This window comes from Calidris pugnax, unplaced genomic scaffold, assembly GCF_001431845.1.
Source record: "Calidris pugnax isolate Ruff unplaced genomic scaffold, ASM143184v1 scaffold219, whole genome shotgun sequence".
NCBI lineage: Eukaryota > Metazoa > Chordata > Aves > Charadriiformes > Scolopacidae > Calidris > Calidris pugnax.
Window position 1 is genome coordinate 17,399,727 of NW_015094507.1, and position 23,857 is coordinate 17,423,583.

General features: G+C 37.7%; 1 protein-coding gene across 1 annotated transcript in view; it reads left to right on the forward strand.

The window, feature by feature from the left end:
- RNGTT (RNA guanylyltransferase and 5'-phosphatase) overlaps positions 1-23,857 on the forward strand; it is a 170,988-nt gene that overhangs the window by 100,310 nt on the left and 46,821 nt on the right. Inside the window, exon 13 of the mRNA XM_014964560.1 lies at positions 9,658-9,758. Within this exon, the coding sequence (XP_014820046.1) occupies positions 9,658-9,758 (101 nt within the window). The remainder of the gene's footprint in view (positions 1-9,657; positions 9,759-23,857) is intronic.

Consider the following 23,857-nt stretch of genomic DNA (forward strand, 5'->3'; position numbering starts at 1 on the left):
CAATTTTTTTTTCTTTTTTTTTTTTTTTTTTTTTTTTTTTTTTTTTTCCTTTCCTTTTTCCTTTTTTTTTTTTTTTTTTTTTTTTTTTTTTTTGTAAACAGCATTCTAGAAATGTAGAAATTGTCTCAACTGGGTTCACAGGTATCAAACACTTCGTTAATGTGACTGAATTTCTCCAAACTATTCTTGGGAGCTCTGGGAGCAGTCACAATTACATTTTTCACTGGAAATGATTCAAGAAGTTCCCATCCTTAACAATCACAGTTAGCTCTTATAAGTCTAAATAAAATTTTCTAAGCCACAGAATTATGGTGTAAAATGTGATTTTAATGAGGATTTTTTTTTTTCCCCTCTGTGATTCAGCTGTTTCTTTGTGACCCTGGTTTGGAGCCTTCGGGTGTGCATAAGGGCTGGCCAAGTGGTACTTTGTGAGCTGTGGTTGTCCAAGGAGGGGGATCCTGGGCAGGGGTGGGATGGGATGACAGTGATGATAGGGACAGTGATGGTTATTTCTAGTTACTTAAAGAGTGGATCCAGGTGAAAACTAGTGTGACCAGTGTCTGTGGGATGCCCAGGGAACCTTTGCACGTTCAGACCTCAGTGAGAGAATTTCTTAGAGTTCACTTTCTGACTCTGAGGTACATGGAATGTGTTTGGCAGATCTCGACCTCTATAAAAGATTTTGGTGTGTGATAGATAACCAGATTGGCCAGTATTTTAAGTAACAACCACATGTGGTGGTTTAATGCAAGAGTAAGCAATAGTATTTTTCTCTTACTGTCTGATAATAGTTGGTCTTAGTAGCTAGTATTGTTCTGGTGTTAATCCATTGATTTGGAGTGCACAATGGAAAATTGTAGTCACTTTTTCTGTGCATCAGTCTTTGTAATCACACACCCCGGTGTTTGAACTTGGAGGCTTTTACTATTGAACCTTATTCTCCTTTGTCTCCTACATCATCAGCATGCAAAGTAGCTTTCCCTGTGTGTGTAACTGATAATCTCTGAAGCTGATTCACTGATCAGCAGTGATCACCCTCAAACACTGTGAATGCCATGGTGTACAACATAATTTGCCTTCACCTCCAGACATATGAGTTGGGGATGAGTCCATTACTCTCAAAGCAGTCTTCTCAAATAACCTGTTTGCCTCAGACTTCAGTAAGAAAATCTGGACTTTTTGCTCCTCAACCAGGGTGTGCTGTGGACCTGTGATTAAACTAATATCTATCTTTCTCTTCCACTTCTCAGTGTCCTGCTCAACATACAGCAAGAACAAGCATTAATCTTATTTACCCATCAATGACCAAGACATTTCTGGTGCCACATTCCCTTTATACCAGGCAAAGAAAATGGAATACCTGGGGAATAACAGGGGGTTTGCACTGAAGGGTCTGTGGGGAATATGAGGAGGATGTAAGTTGTTTGTACGGGCGCTTTGAGAGATGGGAAGCTAGAAGGGACAGAAAACAGAATACTTTAAGTAGCTAAGAGTTACAGATTAACTGCTGGTGAGAACTCATTTTCTCAACTAGAATATAATGTCTTGTGCTTGCATATTTTTTCTTCTTGTGACAGATAAATATGTAAGTATGTCACAATGAAAGGTTTTAATGATAGGGTTTGGAATTTTTTTATGTGTCTGTGTTTATGGTTATGTTGTTATTATTTCCAACTTTTTCAGCAAACTCCTCTATTTTCCCAAAAAGATCATTTGTATAGGCTAACCTTGATCATTTGGTCTTGTGATGGTGCTTTGAATACAGCCAAATGTGGGCTGTATATTCAGGAGCAAGCATATTAAGTCCCAGATAAAGGTGTGAATCTGAAAAGAATTATTTCAGCTAGTTATCAACACCTTTCAATGCAATGCAAAAGAATACAAAGTACATGTGCACTTTCTTTTGTGTACCACTGTATAAATAAGCACTGAAAAGAGTATTGGAATAGTAGGTTCAGTTCTGTTGCCTATTCTTCTAAAGGTTTTGTGAAATTACACTATGAAGATGCGTATATTAGCCAACTGGAAAATTACCCATGCAGTGAGACTCAGACTTAGTCATTTTATCTTAAAAAAGGGAAGTAATTACATGGAGAGCTGGTCTTCAGTCTGAACTAAGGCATTAGCAAGATTTAGTGTAGAAATAAGCACAAATTTTTAAGCACAAGTGTAATAAATGGCCATGGAAACCCCCCTTGATATATGTTGTGATTTCTTTCATCGCTTGGTATCTTTCATAAAGTTATGCTCTAATTTGAATAGGAATTATAAGCTTGATATAAACATTATTGTCGTTTGGATAGGAATTATAAGCTTGATATAAACATTCTTCGTCAAGTTTCTCTGCCCTGTATGCAACAGAGCTGACTCAATGAGCCCAGTGATAGTTTCCAGTTCTAAAAATCTATGAATATACAATTGAGTCAATGGTTGCCTTTCATCTTGGTGTTACTTGGTCCATTAATGTGACTTATTGACATCATCTGTCAACAATGTTAGCAACTTCTGTTTCGTTGGCTGATATCTCGATAAGCTCTAGCCTGAAATGATTTATTGTAATCGATCCTTTTGGTTCTTTAAAATGATCCAGGGTCTGTAGTGCAAGAAAATAAAAACACATTTTGGGTAATTATTCTGTCTTTATGTTTACACAGCTGAATGCGAACTATTAGATTGGGTAGGGCAGCAGCTGCCCTATGGATATTAAGAGGCCTCAGAATTAAGTTGAGCTCTTCAGAGAAAACACTTAACCATTGTTTGAAGTGTAAAAGAAGAGCAAATTTGTTGTTATTGTAGGTTTGCAGTAGTTAACTTTTTTCTTTCAAGTGAAAGTTTTAGCATCATGTTGAGTGCAAAGTTGCTTGCAAGCAATTTAATTAAAACACAGAAGAATATTGGTAATGGAAATGCATGGATTTTATAACAGAAAAAATATTTCTTATTGTTTGTGAACCTGAAGCATTCTAGGATGATTTTTTTTATATGCTTTTAGTGTCTTCGTCCTGCTAAGTAAGTCTAACTACGTATCAGGATATCTTTTATGTAATGGCAGAAGTTTCTTCTTGGTGTTAAAATATGAAATAGCAAGGTAAATTCTTTGAAATTTAAAATTATTTGAAATATAAAGATTTATATTAAATATTTATATTTCATGTTCAAGGATACTTAATTGCAATTTCTTGCATTTTCAGGGTAGTTAAATGCTAATGTAAATTTCAATATGGCAAATTACATTTGATTTAAAAGAACTCCAGTAGATTCCCAGTAGCTGTCTTGGTTAACTGCATCCCTCCTACCTCACTGCCCCCACTCTCCGGTGGTACTTCACCTGCCAGACCTGGCTTCCTGTCCTTTGGAGATGGAAGGAGAGAGGGAAGAGGTAGAGGAAGGGAAATGGAAGGTGGCCTGTGTTCGGTGCTGCTCCCGCACTTCAGGAGGATGGTATTTAATAAGGGTTAGGGATGTAGGGCTGGTGAGGCTTTCTAGGATAGTAAGGCATCCTTGTCAAAGAAACCTTCTCTTCCTCCTCTTGATGATACACAAACTTCTCTCTTGGTCATCCCACCACCTCTTCCTTTTCAGTCGCTAGGAGAAACAGACCATTTGTTTTGTCTAGACTTAGGGCTGAAGTTACTCATTCTTTCAGGTGGGTGTCTTCATGGTGAGTCAACACCACCCCACAGCCCAGACTGCCTGCCCAGAATGCAGTCCCAGAAACTAACCCCGCTCTTCCTCCTACAAAATACTAAGCAGCAAAGACTAGCCCATGTGAAAGCAGCTGTTTGGAGTGAAATTTCATCCTCATGGATGGGCCGCTACCATCTCCATTGCCCAGGCTTTCAGCTTTCTGCTGAACCACCCATTAAATGCAGGTGCTGACAAGACATATGGCTTTAGGCAACCCCAAAACTTGTGTGGGAGGAGTATCTGCACTTAACAAGATGCGTCAGCAAAAGTTCAGAGAGCAGAACTTTGTTCTCTGAGGGCCAGCCTTTCTCTTGACCTGAAGGGAGAGTTGCCCCCTCTGTGGGCAACTATGGAGGAAGAGGACAACTAGATTTAGTACTTTTGGGACAGGGCAGGGGATTAAGTTCAACAGGACCAGCAACCCATCAATTTGCCCCACAGTGCTTAAAATGGCCCACCAGAGTCTAACAAAAACCCCAACCTGTGGCTTGAGTGGACCCACTTGAGTATAAGATTAGGAATCGATACGATTCAGCAGCCTAAGACAGATTCCAGAGGAGGTACTTTCCATTGGGCTGTCTTCAGTGATGATCCTGCATCCCAGAGTGTTGGATGTGCACCTGAGTTTTAGGTTCATTATTGTGCTCTTGCCTGAAGTTCAAGATCTCCATAATAGAGGTACATTTGCCATGTTACTTCTGAAATATCTGTGGTCCCTGGCCTTAATCCTTCATCTTCTTGAGCTGAGGTGGCACTGGTTGATACTGCTCTTGTAAACTGCAGCACTTCTGGGGCTAGTAACTTCTTGATTCTGCCAATTATTCTGCTGCTGGAGGAACTCTTGGTCCACTAGCACAAGCTGACAAGTACCAACTGGCCAAGCACAGTCTTCTAAGAGACTGAGGTAGTTCAAACTGCTATTGGGAGAAGGCCTGACTGGAAGGGAACGTTGTGAAAAAGAAAGGAATGATGGAAAAGAAAGGGGCTGAGGTTCTGCCAGGAGAGAATGACCACATAAAGTAGGATGTTTTCAATGATAATAGTAATACAACAAAGATAGAAGTGCACCCAGTATGGCTGCTAAAAGACCAAGCACCCAAAGAGAGATTACAGCTTTGTAGAATAATTCAAGTTGGAATGGACTTTGGGAGGTCATCTTAGTCCAATCCTCTGAAGCTATTTGAGAGAGTTTCTGATTTCTCAATGTACATTTTTGGTGTGGAGCTCTAATTACTGTGCTTAGACTAGGTTGAAAGATTTCAGGCTGAAGCATGAACTTTGTATTTTAGACGATACGGGGCCTGATGTGATTTAGCAGTAGTCACGTACATCCATATTTGTCGGGAGGTGGTGGGGAGGATATCATTGCTATGAATGCTATATTTAAAATGCCAGGGAGTAGTTTGATCTCAGACAGATTGCTTCACATTTTGTTTTGGAATTAGAATGTAGAATAACTTCAGGCAGAACAGGTCTGCAGTATGCAATGATTCATCTAAGGTGAAGTTTTCACATACTTAACAAGCAGAATTCTTGTTTGGCTCCAACTCATATTTAAATAAATTGATTTAGCACTTAGCATTCAAACTCAAAAACTTACTACTGCTGTATCGTGCTTCTGGGCTCACCCCTTACAAAAATGAATCTCCTTCTTGGGGATTATTAATGTGGCCTTGGGTTGAATTCTCATTTGAAGCTAAATTTCTGTGAATTCTTGTCTTCTGGGGTAACAGGAGAAGTCTGGGGGCTGTATAACTTGTTCTTGATACGAGCTTTGAAGTCTGATTGCTTATCTAAGCCTTTGTAACTGTTTCAGAAAAATAAAAAGTAAATTACCCGTTACCTTTTATCAGGTGCTTGGTGTTAACAATTCTGTTGTGAAGTGGGAATGGTGTTATTTGACAGTGGTCAAAAGTAAATGTATTTTAACTAAGTGTTAAGAGTGTATTTTTATTTCCATTGCTGTCTAGGTGAATTCTCTTTGGCTGGCTTGAAGTGTGGTAGAGAGAATTTTTCCTCAATTTTTTTATTACTGGGACGAAAAGTTTAGCTGGGGTTTGTTTCACACTGTGCTGGTTCTAGAGGTAAAAGCAAGGGAGATAACTCCATTGTAAAGAGCAAATCCTCCCCCCATTCCCCTTCAAGCAAGCCAGCCAATTAATTTTATAATTAAGCTTGAGGCAAAATTGTGGATCCAGCAGTGCAATTACAGGTAGGCAGATATATCCTGTCAAAACATTGCTTCTCATTACTGATCTTGGAATAGTTGTTCCTGTCTGTTGTGAAGGTGGTTTCTTACTGACTTTTAGGAGGATGTAGCTTGTCCGTCTTGGAAAAAGAGTTTGAAAAAAATCCTATAGTAGATCCTGTGTGGAATATATACATTGGTGCCTATGCATGTGAGGGTAGAAAATGCAAATCCATTTGAAAATACTGAGGGGTGGGGGCAGGTGTTGTGGAAGATCAGGGAAGAAGTGGGGTCTGTGAGCTTGATGTCTGCACAGGACAAAGAAGTAGGGACTGTAATAAGGAATATAGTAATTGGTATCTGAGTAAACATTATATAGGTGTGGAAAATTACACAAAATTGCCTTTTGAAAGGAAGGTTGTGCCTCTTTAACCAAGAGATCAGAATCATTTGAGTAAGGATCCTATGGTGTTCCACCTTAAGAATTCCAGAAAGCCTCTGTCAAAGTTTCTAACAAAAAGCTCTTGAAGTAACTGAAGTAGATGTGAGAATAAAAGAAAAGGTTCCTGCACAGATAAGTAGTTGATTAAAAAGTCAGAGTGAAGGGATGGGACACTGGTTGGTCCTCACCAGGGAGGGGTCACCTCTACTGCCCATAAGCAAGTTGGAAAACGGGATGAACCGTAAAGTGACATTTTCTTGCTGGTTGAGCAAGGGCTGGTGCTAAATGTGATAGGAATCGCATTTGAATCACATCCACATCTGTAAGTCTCCAAACTTGGAACTGGATAGTCTCTGAGAGAGTAGTGGTAGAAAATATCATATATGGTTGCCCTGTTTTTCACCTTCCCTGAACACACGCTGTTGGCCGTTGCCAGAGCTGGGACATGAGAGCTCTTGTGAGGCCATTCTTAGGTTGTTCTGGGGATCAGATACAGCTCTTCCTCTGAATTTCAGTGCTGTGACTCAGAGAGGTTGATTCATTCTTTTCATGTCAATAAGAATTCATTTCCTAAAGGAGCATCTAGCGTTTTCAAGGTTTGTGTTCCAGGCGAAAGCAAATAGAAATAGGACAGAGTCTGCAATCCTGAAAGAAGCCTTTGGTTCTCCCTTAAAGGCCTTTGAATTTTCTCACATTGGATTTTCTCAGAAATCTTGTTCTTTAGTTTTCAAGATGGGGTATGTTATCATTTCCTCAGAAAGGAAGGCTCCTGCTTATGGTTGGGAGGAAATATTTAGTACTCATGAATGCAGAAGCAGTCCAAATTTACCTTTTAGACATAAAATATAGGGTGTTTTTGACTGAGACTGGTATTTCTGTACAAAAGAGACAATTTCTTCTGTCTTGAGGCCTATTAGCCTCTATTTATCTTCTCTTTAAAGGAATAATATGTAAAAATATTATTTGGAGCCATATATTAAACAAGCTCAGATTTGTTTTCTAAAGTCAGTTAGACTGAGTCTGGTCATAATAGCTCATAAGGTCTCAAAATATGACCTACTGCTGAAAAAGAAATTGATTACTTGAGTACATATTCATAAATCCATCATTGTAAACACTCCAGTAATCTTGCTCAGAAGATTATTGCAAGTCAATAAATTAGAAGCCGCGCTAAACAGAGGCTTAATGCACGATTTTAAGGTTTATGTGTGATTGACAAATGTCACTTTTATGGAATGGTTGAAGACCTCAGTCATGCTAAAAGACCAAAAGAGCAACTGGTAAGATGAATCTTCTGTTCCATACAGCAAAATCCATACCTGTTCCAACAAATTCAGCCACTCAGCTCTCCCTTGTGTTCCTTCCTACCTGTAGCAGTTGTTTCATAAATTAAATTCTCTCTGGAGAAATTTGTCACAAATGGAAGCATTCGCCATAGTTCTTCTTTGACCTAAGTAGTAAACACCCAGTAGTATAATTGTCTTTGGCCAAATTAGAAACAGCAGATGAGTCAGATAATACGTCTTTGCAAAATGATAAATAATGTCTTTGCAAACACTGCATTTGGTCTGTTATTCCTGGGACATATTTTATTAATAAAATTTAAGTAGAATTTAATTCCAGATTCTCTCGATATGACATATAAGTACAAGAAAATAGCAGGAAAAGTTAACTGAAAAAGAGATTTCAGTGCCTTTATTGTAATTCTCATGCTCAATGCACACAACCAATTAAATATCTATTAAATATATAAATATTATATCATCTTTCTATATTAAAATAATAAATAATTTCTGTAAGAGTGAATGTAAATAGTTAAAGTACATTTAAATACATAATACATATGTTAAAAATGTATAAATAAAAATGATCTGGAAAACTTAAATGCTTTACTGAGCATCATATTTTGTATATTCTGTTCTATCTGTTTAATATCAGTTAGTATGTATGGAATCCTCAAATGTTTTTAACACCATACTGCGTGATAGCAATTTGGGAAAGTAGAGGAAAAAAGTAAGGAGCAAGATAAATTTAATTGCTGTAAGAATCTAAAGATGAGATGCTTGGAATTTTAAGATATTTCTGGCTAATGGAAAAGAGCGAGAGGAAGGAGGGAAGGAAGAGCAGGATGGTGGCAACTAAAGGAATATTTCTTTAGTGCTGAAACATTTTCTGGTTTTCGTAAATTACTTAAACATTACCTTTTCATCTTTTCATCAAGAAATGATAAGCAACATATGCTGCGTTTATTTTGGAAAGAATAACTTCCCATTCTTAGATCAGAAAACAGAAAATTCTTCATCTGCTTTTGTCACTTTAGATCTAGAACCGTTAGGTTTATCATGACTAAATTGTGCATTTTGCAAATATTTAAGACAGCACGGGGGCAATGCGATGCTGCTGATCGCTGTGTTGCATAAAAACATTGATCATTCATGGTGGTTTTTTTGGTAGAATTGCATAAATGTTCTTATTGTGGATTAATAAGTATGTACCAACTCAAAAAGCTCATTTTGTGCATCTGCAAAGCATTTTTGTAGTTTTGTTCTATTCGTGTTCATTCTGATTTTCTCCATTGCCATGAAAGGTGCTCTAGTAAGGGAAGGGGTTCGCAGGGTGGCCCTCGCTGGTAGCTGAGGATGAACAAATTGATAGCTTAGTAAATCAAAGTGATGATAGAGGAGACCACGAGAAACCAAAGTTCTAATTTAAGAGAAAATTGTTCCTTCCAACTTTTGGTTCAAGTGCGTGCCCTTTCTCTTAAGCAACAGATGTTCCCTTCTTGATGTTCCTGTATGTCATGATGTACTTTAATCTTTATATAACTTAAATTCCATTGATACTGAAGAATGTGTTTCTGATGGGCCTTTCTATTAGTTGGCAGTATGGCGACTGCTGGCTTTTTCATATGGTGCCAGCCAACAGCATGAATAACAAAAATAACCTTCATAAAATTGTTTAAAAATGTTGAGATTATCCTAAATGTAGCTTTTTATGTGCGTCCTATCAGTGTTTCCATTTGTTACTGTGCTGCCTTATTTTCTTTCTTGAAATTTTCCTTCAGCTAGAGAGAGATAATGAAGTATGCTAATTTTTATTTCCATTCTTTGCTTTTTTATTATATGCAATGGCTCGGCTCCGGTGCTGAGCAGTTTTTAAAGGGAGCAGCAAATAAAGTAGTGAAGCACAACTACCTCCCTGGTAATGGAATTCATTGTTTCAGTCACTAAGTATTGTAATTCATTAGAGACAGCTAATATAGTCTGAAACGCTGAATTGTTACTTTTAAAACCAGTGAAAACCAATAAGCATAATTAAACTGCTTTTTAATTTTCTTCAGAAATACAAGCCTGGTCGATGTGATGATATTTTGAAATGGAAGCCACCCAGTCTGAACTCTGTTGATTTTCGTCTAAAGATAACAAGAATTGGTGGAGAGGGGTATGTAATTTCTTCCCTTTTTAAATGTGAATGTCCCTGAGCTGTTTATTGCTCCTCTGATATTTCTTGACATTTTCTGGGGCTAAGCCATTCTATATTCTGTAGAATTTGTTCATTAAAAGTGTAGGCAACTGTTGTAATCAGTGTTTTGTTGAAAACAATGGCAGATATTTGTAATGTAAATTTGCTTATTCTTAAACTAAGTTTCATAAAATTTCCTTAAAAAGTCTTGTTTGTATTTGGCACTACCCTTTATGTTTTTAGCAAGTAGGCAGGCTGTTTTAGCTTAAGTTCTTTTATTAAACAACTATTTTTCACTGGTTTTATGCAAAATAATAACAACTCAAGCTTTCTTCCATTTTAGAATGACGCTTGTTTTCTTAAAGAAAAACACAACTTGACATTTTCCCTTGATAGATATTGTTTTATTTTGCCTTTTAAACCATTAAAATCTTAATCAAAACCAGTGAGTTCTAATGGTAGAAGACACGTGAATCTTTACATCAGTTCTACATACTATTTGCTTAGTTCAGTCACTGTGCATATTAAATAGGGGCAATTTCCATGTTGAATTGTGCCAGGGAGGGCAAGGGGAAGATTGAGTCACTAGATTAAAGCTTGCCTTGGAAAAGATTTTGTTTAAAACGGAGTTAATTGATTTTTAGGTTGCTTAATGTTTTAACATCTGGGACTCATTTCAACTGACAGTTTGAAATACTGACATTTAGCTTTTCTTTTTCGCGGTGCCACGGGCAACTCAGTATGATTAAACAATTAATTCATATATTGCTTACGAATTTCTGACTGCTAATAATGGCCCATGTAACTTTTAAACATTTGCATGTCATGTTAATGAATATATTTAGGGAACAGAGAGTGTCTTAAGGATATGGGGTTTATTCTGCAAAACGTGCTTATCTGCTAACTTCTGAGTATTTCATGAGGTCAGGATTATTGATTCAGATTTTTCTGTTTGAAAATGTAGTATTAAGCCCTGAGTAACAACACAGCTATTTCAGGGACTATACAGGAATATATTAAGTTTGACTTCAGTGAATCAGCTCATTACAAACATTTTATGTTTGGCTTTTATTTAAGTCACAAACCAGTGAAATAAAAAAGATTTCTGTGAATAAAAAATAATTTTATAATTATCCATTATTTGATTTCTGCTGAAGTTTATAAATGTGCAGTAGTAGCCTGTGATTCAGAAGTGAAACACAACAGATTTTTCATTAAAAAAGGAGTTTTCACTTGATTAGTTATCACTGATTTCAAACACAAAACTGTCAGTGCTATTGTGTTATGTTTAATATATTACATCATGGATTATGTGATTGGAACATGCAAAGGTTACAAATTATGAGTCAGCAAAAAACTATTTCTAAAAATTTGGGCAGTTAGTAGCGAGTTATTAAAGAGTGGCTGATCCATTGTGGAACTGGAAACACTTTCTAACATTTAGAAAAGTTCTAGCATATTCCAGCTGTGTGAAAATAAGTGCGTTGCTCATATTGTGGAATTAATTAATCTGAATTAGCCTGTAAATACTGCAATACTTAAATATGTTAATTTATATGTTCCTCTCATGCATAAGAAAAAAGTAATCCTAGAAATCTGACATTTGATAAATCAAGTGCAATTCTTCCAGATATGTTTTACTTCATCCCACATGACACTTGAGTGCTGTTAGTAATAGAAGTGCATTCATCCAACAAAAAGAGAAGTTAATGAAGTACTGGGTGAAAAATAATAATATGCCATTGTTGGGAGAGAGGTATTTATGTTAAGTAATGACCTATGAAAGAGTAGCTTGTGCCCAGTTAATCACAAACAGTGAATGAAATACTCCAAGTTTAACCGCTTCAGTTGTTAATTTGAGTATCCAATTTATCGCTTGATAAAAACTGAACTCATTGGCGAAAACATTGGAATTCTACTGATTTTGAAGTTGTTGACTAGGGTTTTAAAAGAAGCAACTTTAATTTTCGACTGTAAAAAGGTAATTCCTGAGCTCTGAGCACTAACCATAACAAAATGGTCGGTTTCTGCTAGAAGTAAAAATTCTGTGTTGATGAACTGCGTGTCTTGCTACTGGCAATTCTAACATGAAACCCTTGGGCTTCCTGCCTCCCCCCACCCCACTGAGATGAAAAGCAAACGTTGATACTTGTTTCAACCTTTTAGTAAAAAAAAGTTTTCTTCTTTTTAGTAGGAATCCAGCATGCATTTGGCAGCGGAGCAATACAGATGTGGTTGAAATGCTGTTATAGAATTTGTGTGTTGTTTTGGTACAGTTCAGCAATAATATTTGTGGAAATAGAAGGTATGCCTTTGTATTGATCTGTTACTGACAGATGAGCAGCCAAAGTCAAAGTATTGATCTCAAATACTTGACAGCTGGAAACAATGAGAACGGGGACTGTCTGTAATTTCCAAGTCCTCTGTTGTGGTCTACAGGCTCATCTTTACATCTTGAAAGGCAGGTGTATCTAAACCTGTGCTACAAGTGTGTGTGATCTTACGGCAGTTTACAGCCCAGCCTGAAGTGATGCAGGCTCAGCCTGTCTCACAAAGCTCCAGCCACCCAGCCCTTGTATTTATAGTTCCCTTATTCACTTAGATAGTGGGGGGAAAAAAAGCCCACAACCATATAGGAGCATTATTTATTCAGTAGCATGAGATTAGAGCACTGTCAGCTGTTGGACATGTCTTTTGGATGGCAGACGTAATTGAGATCCTGAACAATTGTAAACAATCTTGTGCATTTTTCGTATGAATAACGGCGTTGCCTCCAGGGAGTTTGCCAGATTTTAGTCAGTATGATTATTTTCCATCTACCTAAAATTCCCCTGTGCTTTCAGTTCTACATTTCCATCCGTAGATCAGTCTGCAACAGTCATGTTAACTGCAAAATAGCTGCTGTGTTTCACCCCAGATGCAGTTCAGTTACGGCTGAATGGCCGATTGCTTTTATCTAGGGTTCAGTTATTTCACTGTTGATATTGGAGGGAGTTTTGCCATTGAATTAGAAAGAAGGATTTGGCTTATGCTCTATGGAGTACTTTTAGAATGCGCTTCCCTATAAGGATGAAGACTGCATAGCAAAGAATAAACATAAAGAAAATAGATACTAGCGCATCCCCAAGAAAGGCAGGGTCTCCATAACCTCAGTGACCTAATCCTGACACTCCTGTTCAGTGCACATATTTGAGAGAAATTGCATTATTGCACCTTAGTGAATTACATCTTATCAGCTGAGCCATGGTAATTGTCCCCTGTGTATTGTCATAGTCCAGCCTGTCCAAGCATCAGGATGATGGTTAGATTAACTCCTTTTCTCTTGTGTTTGCAAGGGTTCCAGTTTATGCTCTCTCAATCTCTTCTCATCGCATCAATATAGTTACTTTTATTAACAAACAACAACACTCAAACACAAACAACCAACAACCAACACTTTATTAAATCAGTGCTTCGTTATTTGTCTCTGGTGAAACACAGCAGTTGAACTAAAAAACGCTCACATTACGTGTGATTTTAAAAAAGGTAAACCCATGTGCCAGCACTTCTCCATCATTTCAGGTTTACTGAAATAATGGTCTCACATCAGCAATGTGAAGTGGAGCCCTTTGGTCATATAACAGTAACTTGTATTTTTCCTAAATTATGGTGATAGACATGAACTCTTTGCTAGTAGCAATTCTATGTTATGGTTTTTTTATTATATCCATGATTAAGTAGACCACATAGAGGAAACAAACAAACTGTTCAGGCAAAATTCTGTTTAGCTCAGACACGGTCAAGTAATAAAAACTGGGAGATAAAGATTAATCGTATTGACAATATATATGATTCCAAATGACCTGCAAGTTAGATGACCTTATCAAAAGAGAATGTGGAGGATATTTAATTGTTGTGTGCAATAGCTCAGTTATATTAGAGAGAAGACTGTTTTTAAACAGTAGAGATGCTTTTTCCCAAAATGGCTGACTCTAAGCATATTTATTTAAAAAAAAATATCCAAAATCCCTAAATCAACTCTGAGCCTTATTTAAATGTCACAAATATCAACTGGAAACGTCCACATAGTGCCAGATTTGTGGTAGCTTCCAAACTCAGAGTTTCTTAAATGTCCGTGCTTCCTTCTACAGTTTTTTAATTAGCCTGTGCAAGTCCCTTAATTTTATCTGAATCAGACATGCTAAAATCAAATTACAAGCAAGGCTGTGGTTTTATTTGCTTTGTATTAATGTCTTACTGCGTCAATTCAATACCATTTCAAATCATGGTATAATATAAATTTTATATAGAACCTTAAAGTATTAGAAAGAATCAAGAATTTTACTCATCTTCTAAGAGAACTAATAATAAAGGCTTGTTTCTTTAAAAAAAAAAATAATCTGGAGTAGACATGAACTCTTTCTTAGTAGCAAGTCTATTTTTTTTTTTATTATATCCATGATTAAGTAGATCACATTAAGGAAAAAAAGAAACAAACAGTGTTGAGGCAAAGTTCTGTTTAGCTTGGGCATTGTCAAGGCATGAAAAATGGGAGATAAAGTACAATACATTCAAAGACGGTGGGGGCTTCAAATCTTGACAGCAGGGTCTTAAAATCTTGGATACACTGGTAATTACAAATCAACAACCAGATACAGATATCATGACTACAGGCAAGTGAATGTTTTCCTTTTGTTAGATGTGATGTTGTCCTTTTTCTTCTGTAAATTAGAAAGAGCTTCAGGCGAAAAAGCTGCAACTGGTTCAAAATAAGCGTGGTGTGTCCCTGGATTTGCTCTCGTGTAGCTGTGGTGTCTGTCATAGTGGGGCTTATCTGCTTTATAAGCGAATCATCCTCACTCTTCTGCTTTGAAAAATAATTAGTAGCTGGCTGAAGAATCATGGAAGTTACTTGAATCAGCCCAGATGTGCAGAACTGACACGGCAGCTTGTTTGGTTTGTGTTTTGTTGCTCCCTCCTCTCTTTCCATTCCCCCTTTTATAAATTGTGGGTTTGGGCTGTGGGCTCTTTGCCTTCTCACCCGTTTGCAGAATGCCCCTGATCAAAGAGCACAAACCTGTTGTTACCTGTGCCATCCATCGCAGAGTGGGACCTTCACAAATAGTACCCTGGTGATAAAAACAATAATCCTGTACTTCTCCAGCCTCCAAAGATGACAAGTCAAGGTTGGGGCTGCCTTTCTGTTGAGCACAGTGGAGTTACGAGGCAGAACGCAGACGATGTCGAACAGCAATTAGGGAACAAATAAGGACAAGATGTTGCAAATAGATGCAAGGATGCAGAGTGGTGGGATGGCAGCAGGAGGAGTGCAGGTTTGAATGTATTAACTGCATTTATGGCCGCTACTGGTGTTAAAGGAAGGGTGTGCTTCAAAGTTGCTTACTTTGTATGGAATGTGAGAGCTGCAAACGAAAATAAAGGAGAAATATGTTTGGCTGTTACCTTCAGTCACTCGACTGTTTCCACAGTAGGTCTTAGTAGTTCTGAAGAGATGCAGTGGCCAGGGTTGTGCAAACTGATGGAGAGAGGTGGTATGTGTAGGAAGAACGGTGTGGTGGCACAGGGAGGGGAAGCACAAATATTGCCATGGTAGAACATGGTGCAACTGCCACTGTTGGCATCGTGATGGAAACTAGTAGATGGAGGTGGTGGAGTCTCCGTCTCTGGAGACATTGAAAACCCACCTGGACATGTTCCTGTGCAAGCTGGACAGGAACCAGCTCTAGGTGGACCTGCTTCGGTAGGGGGTTGGACTAGATGATCTCTAGAGGTCCCTTCCAACCCTTTATCATTCTGTGACAGTTTACCTCCGTACTGTGCAGTAAGTATTTATGCAATAGTGCTTACGTGAGGATATTTATAATCTTTTTGTAACACTTCAGTTTTTAAAACCTAATTTCAAAGTAAGGCTTTGAATCTAACCCCTGTTTATAGTCTGGTGCACTGAACATAATGTTGTACCTTCCACAACTAATACTCAGGATGCTCTTGGAATTTCTAATGTTGGATTTCAAAAACGAACTCAGCCTCATCTTTTTATGTGTTCAAGTGGCAGCCTTGGGCAATCTCCATCTGTCAGATAATTATTCTTCTTTAGCTACTCATTTCTCCAGATTTTTAAAAGCCTTGCTTCATATCATCCTAAAATTATCGATATGCTTGCAAAATGGAATGTAAATGTAGCCTTGTATGTTTTATAGTCCCTATTCCTTTTTCTTGAACTAGGTGCTGCCTTAAAGCAGTTTTGCAGTTGTTCCTGTCAGCTATCATAACGATTATCCACTCTGGTAAAGATCCATTTCTATCTGTGAGATCAAGAAAAGCTCCCAAAGACCATATGCCTCTCAAATTTTCTTATCTCCCGTGCACCTCTCTGCCCTATTTTACATTTGGATAGATATTTTATTCCTGTTTGGAATGTAGCTTAGATTTCTTGCTACTTGTGAATATGGAAATTGAGGGCTGATGCTGTCCCCAGCTCAACAACTGTAAGGTGGTAGAATCCAAGGAGCAGTGAGTGAGGGAAGCAGCCAGTGGAAAAGTCACCTCAGGGTTCAGGAGAGCTGGCTTTGTCTTGTTCAAGCAACAGGTAGGTAGTATCTCATGATAGATGAGTCATGGGTCACAAAGTGCGGAGAGGCCCAGGAGAGCTGGTTGATCTTCGAGGACATCCTCCTCAAAATGGACAAGGACATGCACTTTTCCAGTGTGCAGGAAGACAAGCAGATATGGCAGGCAGCTGGTTTGCTTCAATGGGGAATTCTTGAGTCAACTCTCATGAACAATAAAGTGTATGGAAGATATAAACAGGGACCTTTGTGGAGAGCATGAAAACGGTGTTTGGGTGTAGAGGGAAGGAATTAGGACAGGAACCAGCTCTAGGTGGACCTGCTTCGGTAGGGGGTTGGACTAGATGATCTCTAGAGGTCCCTTCCAACCCTTTATCATTCTGTGACAGTTTACCTCCGTACTGTGCAGTAAGTATTTATGCAATAGTGCTTACGTGAGGATATTTATAATCTTTTTGTAACACTTCAGTTTTTAAAACCTAATTTCAAAGTAAGGCTTTGAATCTAACCCCTGTTTATAGTCTGGTGCACTGAACATAATGTTGTACCTTCCACAACTAATACTCAGGATGCTCTTGGAATTTCTAATGTTGGATTTCAAAAACGAACTCAGCCTCATCTTTTTATGTGTTCAAGTGGCAGCCTTGGGCAATCTCCATCTGTCAGATAATTATTCTTCTTTAGCTACTCATTTCTCCAGATTTTTAAAAGCCTTGCTTCATATCATCCTAAAATTATCGATATGCTTGCAAAATGGAATGTAAATGTAGCCTTGTATGTTTTATAGTCCCTATTCCTTTTTCTTGAACTAGGTGCTGCCTTAAAGCAGTTTTGCAGTTGTTCCTGTCAGCTATCATAACGATTATCCACTCTGGTAAAGATCCATTTCTATCTGTGAGATCAAGAAAAGCTCCCAAAGACCATATGCCTCTCAAATTTTCTTATCTCCCGTGCACCTCTCTGCCCTATTTTACATTTGGATAGATATTTTATTCCTGTTTGGAATGTAGCTTAGATTTCTTGCTACTTGTGAATATGGAAATTGAGGGCTGATGCTGTCCCCAGCTCAACAACTGTAAGGTGGTAGAATCCAAGGAGCAGTGAGTGAGGGAAGCAGCCAGTGGAAAAGTCACCTCAGGGTTCAGGAGAGCTGGCTTTGTCTTGTTCAAGCAACAGGTAGGTAGTATCTCATGATAGATGAGTCATGGGTCACAAAGTGCGGAGAGGCCCAGGAGAGCTGGTTGATCTTCGAGGACATCCTCCTCAAAATGGACAAGGACATGCACTTTTCCAGTGTGCAGGAAGACAAGCAGATATGGCAGGCAGCTGGTTTGCTTCAATGGGGAATTCTTGAGTCAACTCTCATGAACAATAAAGTGTATGGAAGATATAAACAGGGACCTTTGTGGAGAGCATGAAAACGGTGTTTGGGTGTAGAGGGAAGGAATTAGGAAAACCAAAACTCAGCTGGAGCTGAAGATAAATGAAGGACTTCTATAGGTACCCTTATAATGAAAGGAAGACTAAAGAAAATGGAGTGCTGCTGATGCAGCAGGAGGTGTCCTGAGAAAAGACACAAGAGGGGCCACCTCTGCTTTGGTCTTGACTGGCAAGGTCTGCTCTCAGGCCTCTGAGATCCCTGAACCTCATGGTAGAGAGCAGGGAAATTACTACCAACAGGTCAGGAAGCTCAAGTTAGAGACTACTTAAGCAAACTGGATCTCAGGGTACTGTGGGGCAAGGCTTTGAAACTGAGGCAGCAGTTAGCCTTTGTGGCAAAGATGGGCAGCTGATAACTGGAATAACTGGACTGCAGGTGGAGGGGGTGATTCTTCACTTCTACTTGGCATTTGTGAGCCCGCATCTGGAGTGCTGTGTCTATGAGAAAGGCATTGATGCACTGGAGAAAGTCCAGAGGAGGGCCACCAAGACAGGGAAGGGACTGGAGAGCTACTTCCTAATGGCAAGTTATAGAGAAGATTGAGCCAGGCCCCTCAGAGATGCCCGTTGAAAGAATGAAAAGCAAAGGACACACACTGTAGAAAGGCAGGAGGAGAAATTGTGTGAAAAGGTCAAATGCTGTAGTAGGCCAGCAAGTTGTAGAGTCTCCGTCTTTGGAGATACTCAGAAGTTGACGAATATGGCTGTGACCAACCTGGTAGAACTTGGAAGCTGACCTTGTCTTGAGCATGAGGCAGGTGACCTCTGAAGGTCCTTTCCAATCCAAGTTGTTCTATGCTTACCCGTAGATCAGATGTTAAATATTTTGCAAATAATAGGGAACTGTTAAACATTTTAATTACTAAATCTTTTAAAATATGTTTGTGTCTCTTTCCTCATGCTTGCTTTATACAGAGATTTTTCAGAATACTTACTGTACCTACATTTACTTTACAAATTGTGGGATTGTCCTTTTAGAGAAGCTTTTTGAGTTGTGAAATAAAATGATATGATTTTTTTATAAAGAGGAATTTCACATTCTTCTTTGTTATGTGCTGTAAAGGTTTACCAGATGCATAATTTAAAAAATCTCTAGTTTAAATAGGGAAAATGTTCATCTTCCTTTTGCTATAGCTTGAACAATAGATATGCTGCTCTCAGACTTACTGAAATTCAGTTGAAAACATATTTTTCTTTTGCATCAATATAAATTAACTTTTTAAATTATGGGAGTTATTAGAAAGTATTCTTGAACATCCTGTTCAAAGTGGTTTTAATGGATTTTATAAATTGATATGAGCTTCTTTGAAGTGCATTTTTGCATGTAGTAACTATTTGGTCGTCTTCAGAAGAGGGAGTTTTTGCTATATTTTGTGAGTATGCTATAAATGATAACTTAATTCAGAATATTTTTTCCTGCATTAATTGCCTGCAGTATGAATTCATGTTCAGTTGTTGGGGCTTTTTTAGTTTGTTGCTTAAGGAGTTTTTCTTGTCTTTTTTCTTGAGTTTTCGGACTGGTCCATTTAAAACCATGTTTGGAAAAGAGCATTGATATAGAATTATTGGAGATCTAAATGCTGACTATTTTTCTATTGTTTGGAATTAAACAAACATGTATTTAAGGGGAAATAAAACCTCAGCTCAGATGAATTCCCTGCATGCTGTGCTGTATTTCAAAGAAGAATAAAGCAAACTAAGAGGGGAAAAATTATCACCGTGGTGGAGTAGAACAGAGCAGATAGCCAGAGATACTCTGTGTGCTTTGTACTCTTCATCGCTCTCACTCTGAACATCTCATTATTTAGTTTTCTGGTAATAACAAACTCACAAATCATAAAAGAACAGATATAAGCGCTAAATAATGAATATATTAAAGATAAAAATAATTCATGATAGTCGTAACTCCATGAGTCCCATTCAGTTTGCTTTGATACCATCAGGATGTTTTGAAATTGGTTCAGGAATTAGAAGCCCGGCTTTTTGTGTCTTCCTGAATTCACAAGTACTTTGGAATCGGCGAAACCTGTCAACAAAATAAATGACCCTGATGCAGGTTGTTTGCATTTCTGCCCCAACAGTGTTATCAATATGGTACGGATACAACTGTGGGCTTCTAAAACACTGGGAGATTATCAGCACTTTCACCGTCCCTGTTTAGAGCCGAGAGAAACTCCTGGCTTATCTTACAACCTCAGAGACATTAAAAAAAATACCATACATAATTATTTTTTAGAATAATTATCCAGCATCTGTGGTTTAATAGGGATTCAAGTTGTGATGATTGATTTTTAAAAAAAAATAAAATATATATGATGAGGTTTTTAAAAATTAGCATTTGAAGGGACATTTGCATTCTGAGGAAATAAATTGGATTTTTTTAGTATCTGTTACTTTAATGACTTAGGGTCTCCCATAGGCTTGGTAATTCCCACGTGTCATCTTTTTACCTAACACCCAGCTTGTAGGTTTTTTTTTTTTTTCTGGGAAAAGATGCTTATCCTATTGTAGGAACTCATTAAAATCAGCGAGGCTATAGGTGCATTTATGTCTGTGAGATACCAATTTGCATAATCAAGGCCTGATGAGTCAATGGTAATGAGGAACCCATGTTGTTACTTACCTAGGAGATGGGGAAAAGAACAGTAACTACTGGGTATGGAGCTTGTGCACTTTGACAGGGAATATCTAGTGCTTTGTAAAAAGACTTTAATAGTTTTCAGTAGAGATTTGGTTCCATCTGACAACAGATGTAAGCTTGTCATCCTACTAGAGGATCTTAAAAAGGCCAGAACTTCTTATTTTCATACCCTTTTTATGCTTTCTTGCTTTTTGCAAAGCAGTCTTATGACAGTGAGTGTGAAGTACAAGTAAGGTTTTGTACTGAATTATATTCTGAAATCAACTTCAAGGCTTTTATCTTAAACACATGGAAGATGTGTTCATTCACAGGACCTACTTCATTTTTAGCATCGTTGTATATGTGAGAAATAAGCTTTTATTTTAACTTTGAAACTCAGATTTCCAAGGTAGTAAGCTGTTTCAGCTTCATATTAAATGCATCAGACTTTTTTATTTATAAATATATATACCTATACGCATATGTTTGTGTGTATACACACACAGGTGACAGCTGCTGCTTTATGTTGTAAAATTAAAAACACAAACAAGAATGTAAAAGAATTCCCTTGGCTGTTATGAATCAAAACAAAACTCCTCTTTTCCTCCTCATGTTTACACGTTTACATGTTTACATGTTTACCTTATCCTCCTTTTGTCATACTTCTTAGTTTTGAAGATTATCCATTTCATGAAATCTGACCATGCTGCTTCCAATTCCCAGCTCTTTTCACATAAGTATATTTCTTAACTGGACATTCTCGACTTGTCCTTTTTGTTGTAGCAATATGATTTTCAATGCCTTGGTTTCATGGTTTTAAGGCAGGTAATTAATTGGTTCTGCATCTGTACTCTACCAAGCAATGCTCCGTCCATTATGAATGCTAGAAAAGTTGTATATGACTAATAGAGAAAGAAATGCCAGTGTGTTGCTCTGCTTTATATGCATAAGCTGAGTAATTTTTTTAATTATCTAACTGCAAAATTTATATATATGGAGATACAAAAACAAGTGAAATATTTGGGAGTTTAGAGACAATTCTAACCTTCTTGAAAAATTAAAAGCATCCTTATTCAAATGCTAGTCGTCCTATCTGTTGTCAGACCTCCTGATCTCGGAGAGGTATGACAGTTTTAATAAAGTTTTAACGAGGCTGTTATCACATACTCCCCAAAAGCAATGCAAACATCTGTATCAGTTTGCAAGATGGGAAAAATGAAGTCTGAAGGGAAGAGAAAACTTGCTCAGGGCAGCGTGGTGTGTCAGTAAGGAAAGGACAGTCCTCAGCTGTACCCAGCAGATGGCATTTTTTCCCCTTAAAACAACTAGATGTTTTCAAAGCTCTAATCTTTGGCTGTTCTCATACTCTAAAATATTTAAAGTCGTTTTTCACAAAATATTAAAAGATTGCTCTGGGAACAAATATTTACCCATGGATTATAAATGAAGTACAATGCGTCTACCTCTAATTACAGGAGAGCGAAGATTGGAATGAGGAGAATGAAACAGTATATTTCACTTGGATCTCTCCCCCATCCCCTCAGGGCTGCACATCAAGCCCATCACCTCTCATAGATGTTTATAAAAGCACTTCACTTAACTCTTTTTGTGAATGTTAAAGCATTAAATCTCAAATCATCAAGTTTTTAACCTTTTTTTACTCAGAAGTATAAGATTCTGCTTTAAAGTGTGTATTCAGTGATAGGAGATCACCGGGGAGTAGAGAAGGGTAGAGGGACCCAAAAGTGAATTGGATACCTCCTGATGATGGCTCTGAACTATTCTCTCCTCTCCAAAACGAAAAATTCATTATAGGCATGGTTAACCCTTCTCAACTAATGTATTAGTAGCATTTCTGACTTCTTAATTTGTGATTATAATGATCTGTACACAGGTCTGATTCAGGAGTCGCTGTTGTTCAGTCTCCTCTCATGCAAGAAGAGAAGCAGAAATGAGTCTCAGGCCTCACTGAGCAAGGTGTTTGTGCTCAGTTTCTGCACAATATTCGCTTCGATAAAAATCTTCACACGTTACTTGTGTGTTGAGAAAATTGTGTTTCAAAAGATGAATTGCATATCATAATAAACGAGATTAATTTTTTGGCTTTAGAAGAGGCTATGGTATGGCATGCAGATGCTTCCTTCCAGCTGAGATAGGTCATAAATACAGCTTGTTTTAGCAGCAGAAGTATTAAGCTTCAGTTATTTGAATCATGTCATTAAAACTAGACAATCAAAACTGGTCATTTTCCTCTTTTGCTCAGCCTTATAATAGGACATGATGCATGGGTTTTGCACAAACAGTGATGATTTCTCAGTTGTTTACCTTAGTTTCTCGTTTATATTAAAAATAAGAGGATGCTATTACACAACTTGGATTTTTTTTACACGTATGGTATGCCAGTTGTTTCTCTTTGTAACATGCAGAGACATGCACTACGGAGGAATTTTCCAAGTGTCTTCTGAAGGTGATGTCCTGCCTTTTTCAGAGATAAAATTAAGTTTCTCTGATATTGTCTGGCAGGTGAATTGTTATGGTTTGATAGAGCCTGCATTTGCAAGAGGCATACCCGTATCCTGTCTGCTTCCCTCTTGTAAAACACTTTGATTTGAATAAAAATAAATTGGCACAGGCTGTGCCGTGCTGGAAAGATGTGGGACAAATTACTTGAAATCTTACATTGTTGAGAATTTTACCGGGCAAGCCAAAGGAAGAAGAATGAACCCAAAATAGTGCAGAAAAGCCTTTCTTTTAAAGAACAAATATTGAAATTCTACAGCATGGTCTGTTCTGTTGCTTTCTGTTGCATCGACTGAGGATCATTCATTTCCCAAAGATTTTATACAGCATTTGGTCCAAATGTTTGTGTTCAGTGCTGAAGGCTCTGTTATGAAACTGATGATTCTCTTTAAATGAAAGTTGCATCCAGAAAGGTTTTTAAGCCAGCCAGAAATCCACAGAATAAAGATACTATTGGTATAGACTTTGCAGAGTCACTTCTGTCTTTTATTTTTTACCGAGTGAATATTTAAACAGTGCAATCTAGTTATGTACTCTTGTTTAATGAAGAAGATACATTTCTATTATTGCTCAACCTAAATTATTCCTTTGATTCACTGAAGTTGCAAGACAGAAAGTACATAGAAGGTTTTTCAGACAGAAAACCAGAAATTGATAAGACAAAAGGGCAAGAATGTGATGATAATTTTAAATTAATGCTTCTGATGTGATTGCTCCAGGGTCACAAATAGTGTTTTCAACTTAAAATGAGGGAGAGGGAAAACAACTTCATACTGATTTAGTTTTGTTGGTTTGGGGTTCTTTTTCTTTTTTTTTTTTTTTTTAAAAAAAAAAAAACCACTACCACTTTATGATTTTCAAGGCAGATGTCTTTCACCTCAATAAATATGACACGAGAGACTATAACCTAGAAGGAAGAGATAACTACC